General features: G+C 67.6%; 2 protein-coding genes across 2 annotated transcripts in view; one reads left to right on the plus strand and one right to left on the minus strand.

The window, feature by feature from the left end:
• The window catches only part of AURANDRAFT_60986 (hypothetical protein), a gene marked incomplete at both ends in the record, with an annotated part of 6,020 nt that extends 1,906 nt beyond the window's left edge, over window positions 1-4,114 (minus strand). Inside the window, one exon of the mRNA XM_009034252.1 lies at window positions 3,273-4,114. Coding sequence (XP_009032500.1) covers window positions 3,273-4,114 — 842 coding nt within the window. The remainder of the gene's footprint in view (window positions 1-3,272) is intronic.
• Window positions 4,115-4,778: 664 nt separating this feature from the next.
• AURANDRAFT_60987 (hypothetical protein) lies at window positions 4,779-5,297 on the plus strand (the record flags this gene model as incomplete). Its single annotated transcript, XM_009034246.1, has 2 exons — window positions 4,779-4,874; window positions 4,914-5,297. The coding sequence occupies 2 exons, from the start codon at window positions 4,779-4,781 to the stop codon at window positions 5,295-5,297; spliced, it is 480 nt and encodes a 159-aa protein (XP_009032494.1).
• Between the last annotated feature and the right edge of the window lie 340 nt (window positions 5,298-5,637).

Genomic DNA, 5,637 nt, shown 5'->3' on the forward strand with positions numbered 1-5,637 from the left:
GCGCGCGAGGGCGCGGACAGCGGCACGCGAGAGGCAAACATGCGTTGGTGAACTTCTGTGGGCTGTCCTCGAAGCACAGCGCAGCATGGCTGAGCTGCAGCCCGAGCCGCCTCGGGGGGCGATTTGGATAAACGACAACGTGCTCGACACCTGCGTCCGCAAGGACGGGTTGGAGCTGTTCGTCGCGCAGCAGCGGGCGCGCACGGACTACGTCGAGGCGATCGCGAAAATCCCATACATGCTCTTGGACATCGACCACCTGCGACTTGTTGAGGACGCTCAGGCGAAGCTCGAGGTCCTGATGAAGGCCGGTGATTGGACGTCATCGACCCGTTCGTGGATCACTTCCCGGCGCGCGAAACTGAAGAAGGTGGCGGACACGTGCGCGGCGGTCCCCAAGATCAAAAAAGTGCTGCGCGTCGCGAAACAACTCGGCACGCAGGACGCGGCGCCCGTCGACGTCGTCGCGCCCGCGCGCCCGCTGCTGAGCCCGGTGGGCCGGGTCAAGGACCGCGCCGGCGTTGTCTACGACGCGGTCCCGACGCTCTGGACGTTGCGGCGCAAGACCGCCGCGGGCTTCGAGGAGACGAGCAGCGCGGAATACGATCCCGACACTCTGGTGCCGATACCCGCCGCGGCGCCCGTGGTGGCGCCCGTGCCGGCGCCCGTGGTGGCGCCCATGGTGACGCCGGGGCGTGAGGCGTCCGTGATGGACGACGACGACGACGACGACGAGTGGGCGCGGGCGCAAGAGGGCAGCGGGCCGCGTGAGTTGGAGCCGCGAGAGTGGCTCGGGGCGCAAGTCCAGCGAAGGCTGGTCATGCGGATGACAAAAATGGCTCGAGAGAAAAAAAAAGCGTGTGTCCTCTTCGAGACGGTCGCGCGCGCATGCACGCCGTCGGGGATCGGAGACGCCTTCGAAGCCGCGGGCCTGGACCGTCCCGAGGCCTTGCTCGTCGCGGCATCGAGCGGGACTTTCTCGAAGTCGCGCGAGGTTTTTGAAATGGACGAGCGAGCACCGACGCTCACGCAACACTCGCTGCGATTGCGAGACTCGTGTAGCCGTCCGCGGTCTGGAGCGCGAACGTCATGAAGGACGTGTCGACGGCGGACGACGTCGCCAGCGCTCACTAGACGGCGGCGCGGGCCGCGCGGGCCGCGAGGCGGGCGTCCCGCGCCAAGTCTGCCTCGCTCCGGACCGCGGCGATCCTCGGTTCCTGCCTCCGCGAGAAGAACGCGAGGGAGAAGCGCTTCGGGGGCGGACCCGGCACGCCGGCGGGCACGAGGGGGAGGACGCTGTGGAAGGCGAACTCGCCGCACAAAAGGACGACGTCGCCGGGCTGGTAGTCGACGACAAAGGCACAGTCGAGGATGAGGAGTTCCCCCCCGCAGTAGGTGACGTCGGGCGTGCCGCTCTCGTTGACGAGCGCTGCGAAGATCGTGTCGCGCTTGTCGAGATGGGCGGCGAGGTCGCCCAGGAGCTGGGACGCGACACGTTCGTAGAAGACCAGCTCGTCGTCAAGCCGCCAGGACTCGTCGGGCTGCAGCAGCGGAACAAGCTCGCGCGCTAGCGCGTCGACCTCGAGGCGCAGTTGTTGGATGTCGGCATCGCCGTCGGAAAGTTTGTCGAACTGCACCGCCGTGTGATACAGGCGATCGCGCCAGGCCGTCCCGAGCATGAAGCTGCCGCCGCCCGTCTGCTCGTTGTCCCAGAAGAGGCGTGGCGTCTCCTTCGAGAAGTCAATTTGCGTCGGCGTCGAGTTTGACCCGCACTTGCTGATCCTCACGCCAACCCGTGAGTTGTAGACGAGATTGGCCAGGTCGACTCGACCCGCGCCGGCGCCACAAAACGCACCGACGCCGCCGCGTCTGCCAAACACGTGCGCTGCGCGCATCTTCTTGACGCCGATGCACGCTTGTTCCGATAGGACGCCTCGGAGGTGGGCGAGTACAGGGCCACTCACGCCTCGCAGCACATAAGACCCTCGGTTGTGTCGGCGCCTTTTTATCACCTTCCTGGCCCATGGTCGCCTCGGCAGCGTGCCATCGAAGACGGCGCGCACGTCGTCCGGCGGCGCGTCTCCGACATGCACGTCATCCAGCACCCTGCCGCTCGTCAACGTAAACTCGGCTTCACGGACGCGCAGCCCCACATCACCCATGCCCTTGATCCAATGGTCGCCTTGCCGCCGTCGACGCTGCAGCAGCTGGCGCCGCCGCCGACGCTGATGCCGTGGAGCGCCGACCGCGCACTGCAGCCGCTGCCCATGACCGGCGCCTTGGACGACATCGTCCTGCTCCCGCTCATCATCCTCAAGGAGCCCCTGTGCCGGCGGTTCTTCCTGAACCACATCGGCGCGGCGCTCGCCGAGCCCGGCGTCGCGCCCGGGGCCGCCGCGGCCGCGGTCCGCGAGGCGCTCGCGGCGACGTGCGACTCGCTGGACGCCGCCGCCTTGAACCGCATCAAGGAGCTGCAGGTCGGCTGCACGACGACGGTGCACGGCCCGAAGATGGCGATGAAGTTCTTCGGCAAGGGAAACGACCTCCTCAATATCGTCTCCGCCCTCGGCGGCCGGAGCTTCGCCGCCATCGCGCGCCTCGGCGCGAAAGTCGACGCCGCGGTCGCGTCCAAGGTCTTCGCCGACCTGGAGTCGGTGCTGGAGACCGGGCCGCCGAGGGTGGGCCTGCTGGGCCCCTACAACCGCCCGTGGGTGGTCACGCGCGCCGCCGCCTTCCTCGGCCTCCGCTGCCCGGCGCGGGCGTCGACGACGTGGCACGAGGCGACGTGCGGCGTGCTCGGCTACGTCGCCGACCCCCGCATCAAGAAGCTCAAGGCCAGCGGCGTGACGCCCCTGGACGTCCTCACGGAGGCGGTGTGCGGCCAGGAGGACGTTTGGTTCCTGTCCATGGCCATGTGCCTCGCGAGCTCGAATTCCCAGAAGGCGGACGTCGCGACGCAGATGATCCTGCCCAGGCGGGCGTCCTAGTGATAAAAGCCTCGCCCCGATTTACAGCGGCCGGCCTCTCGTCCGGGTCCTTCACTAGACGGCGGCGCGGGCCGCGCGGGCCGCGAGGCGGGCGTCCCGCGCCAAGTCTGCCTCGCTCCGGACCGCGGCGATCCTCGGTTCCTGCCTCCGCGAGAAGAATGCGAGGGAGAAGCGCTTCGGGGGCGGACCCGGCACGCCGGCGGGCACGAGGGGGAGGACGCTGTGGAAGGCGAACTCGCCGCACAAAAGGACGACGTCGCCGGGCTGGTATCCGCGGTCGTGAACTCGATCATGTAGGCCTTGCCGCTGAGCTTCTTCGTCTCCGCCTTCGCGCCGTCCTCCGAGTCCTCGAGCTCGCGCCAGAGCAGCGCCTTGGCGTCCGTGATGAAGCACGTGATGTCCTCGGACACGCCCCAGGCCGCGCGCATCAAGACCACGGTCTTCTGCATGGTCTGCAGGATCTCCTGCGACGTGTTGATCTTCTCCGGGAACTCGAAGACCACGCAGAGGTGCGCGTTCTTCTCGAAGATCTTCGTCTCCTCGACGAACACCTTCTCGTTCGTGTCGAGCATCTTGAGCGCGTCGTCGTGGCCCACCTCCATGGAGAAGACGTTGGACCCGCGGAAGGACTCGTCGAGGTCCTTGATCTTCTGCTCGTACTCCTCGATCCAGCCGATGGTCTTGTTCTCGAAGTGGGTCGTCGTCGGCGTGATCGCCGCCGTGGGCTCCACGAGGGCCAGCACCTCCGTCCAGTTGATGACGGCCTTGCCGAGCTGGTCCATCATGCGGTCGACCTGGTTGCCCCGGCTCTTCAGGTGCGCGGGCGCGACGCGCGTCGCGTCGATGTTCTCGAAGTGGGTCGTCGTCGGCGTGATCGCCGCCGTGGGCTCCACGAGGGCCAGCACCTCCGTCCAGTTGATGACGGCCTTGCCGAGCTGGTCCATCATGCGGTCGACCTGGTTGCCCCGGCTCTTCAGGTGCGCGGGCGCGACGCGCGTCGCGTCGATGCAGAGCGCGTGCTGCTCCGACATCTTCTCGATGTCGCGCAGGTGCTCCTTGCCCACGGAGCCGGAGACGACGCGGCGGCCGCCGAGCAGCGGGGCAGCCTCTCGAAGCAACAATGTCATCGTCGACTTCTCTCTCGCTGGAGGAGCGAGAGAGAGGTCCATGGTGCAGGGGTCAAAGTCGTGCCGCCGAGTCGCCGACTCGATTCAGGCTTCCTTGTTGCGCCTCCCGCCGCGCTCGCCGACGGCCACTTCCAACATGATCGTCGACCTCTGCAGCTCGAGCGACGACGACGAGGCCGCCGACGCCGAAAATTCGCATGTAGCAGCCATCGACCTCTGCAGCGACTCCGAGGAGGAGCCCTTCTTTAAAGCGAACGACGCCGCCATGTTTGCCCCGGGCGGGCCCACAGGACCGACGCGCGACGACCGGAACCCCAAGCGCCAGCGCCGCGGCGAGTCCTCGGATGGACCGAACCCCCGCGCGGCCGCGTCGCGGGCCGCGGGAGATCTGCAGGAGCCCGCGCCCACGGATCATGGTGACGTCCGGCTTCTTTCGGACATCCTGTCCGGCGCCCCCCCCGGAGACTCGATCATCCGCTCGTCCGTCCCGGCAGAGGGGGTGAGCGCCTTCAAGATTCCGTTCCGTGACGCGCTCCTCGCGCTTCTTCCAATCTTCATATCTGCGCTGGCCCCGCTTCGCGCCGCGATCATGGGCGAGGAGGACCTCGCGAGCCTTTCGTTCGGCGGCCTCCCAAAGCCATGCCCCGAAAAAAATTTCGGGGTCATGGCCGTGGCTATGGCCGCGTTGGCGCGGAAGATGGGCTGGACTTCCATGAAGTTCCACGTCACATCTGCCGCGGCGCACCTGGCGCGCGCCAGTGTCCTCGATTTTACACGGGCAACACGATGACCCTCGCAGGTGCTCAAGTACACGGTCGCCAGCCGCGGCCTGGGCCACGCCATGTGGAGCTGCGACTACCACACCATGGGCGCGGCCCTCATCCGCCTCTTCAAGATGCTCCGCCCTTCCCGTCTCCGCGGGCCCGCGCCCGACCCCTCCACGTTCCTTACCCTCTCCAAGGACATCATCGGCCAGACGAACATGTGCATCAAAAACCTCGACGACGTCGCCGTCGAGTTGATGCACTGGAGCCAGTACAAGATCTACTCGCTCCTTCCCCCCAGCATCCTCCGCGCGGTCCTCAACAACTGGCCGAAGAACGGCGGCAACAAGTTCAACAGGCTCTTCCCGGCCTTGGGCCCCGAAGAACGCAAGGCGATCAAGGCCGCACTCAACCTTTAGGATTAGGAGTAAGTCGATTTCCTAACTAGTCTAGCCCTGGAGGCGGTCGATCCGCGGCGAGCCCGCGGAGAAGCTCGAGGACCTCCGCGGCGAACAGGAGGTCGAGCGCACGCAGCGCCTCGACGCGTCGGCGCTGCAGCTCGCGGCACAGACGCGCCTCGCCGTCGAGGAGGCCGAGCTCCGCGAGGACCGCGAGCGGCGGGAGGACCGCGAGCGCCGCGAGCGCCGCGGACGCCGCGCGGAGCCGCCTCGAGGACGGCAAGAAGCAGGCCCTCGAGTCGCTCGCGTCGGCCCACGCGGGTGCCCTCGCGGCCATCGCGTCGGACCACGAGGCCGCGCT

Source organism: Aureococcus anophagefferens (assembly GCF_000186865.1).
Source record: "Aureococcus anophagefferens unplaced genomic scaffold AURANscaffold_1, whole genome shotgun sequence".
NCBI classification, from domain to species: domain Eukaryota; class Pelagophyceae; order Pelagomonadales; family Pelagomonadaceae; genus Aureococcus; species Aureococcus anophagefferens.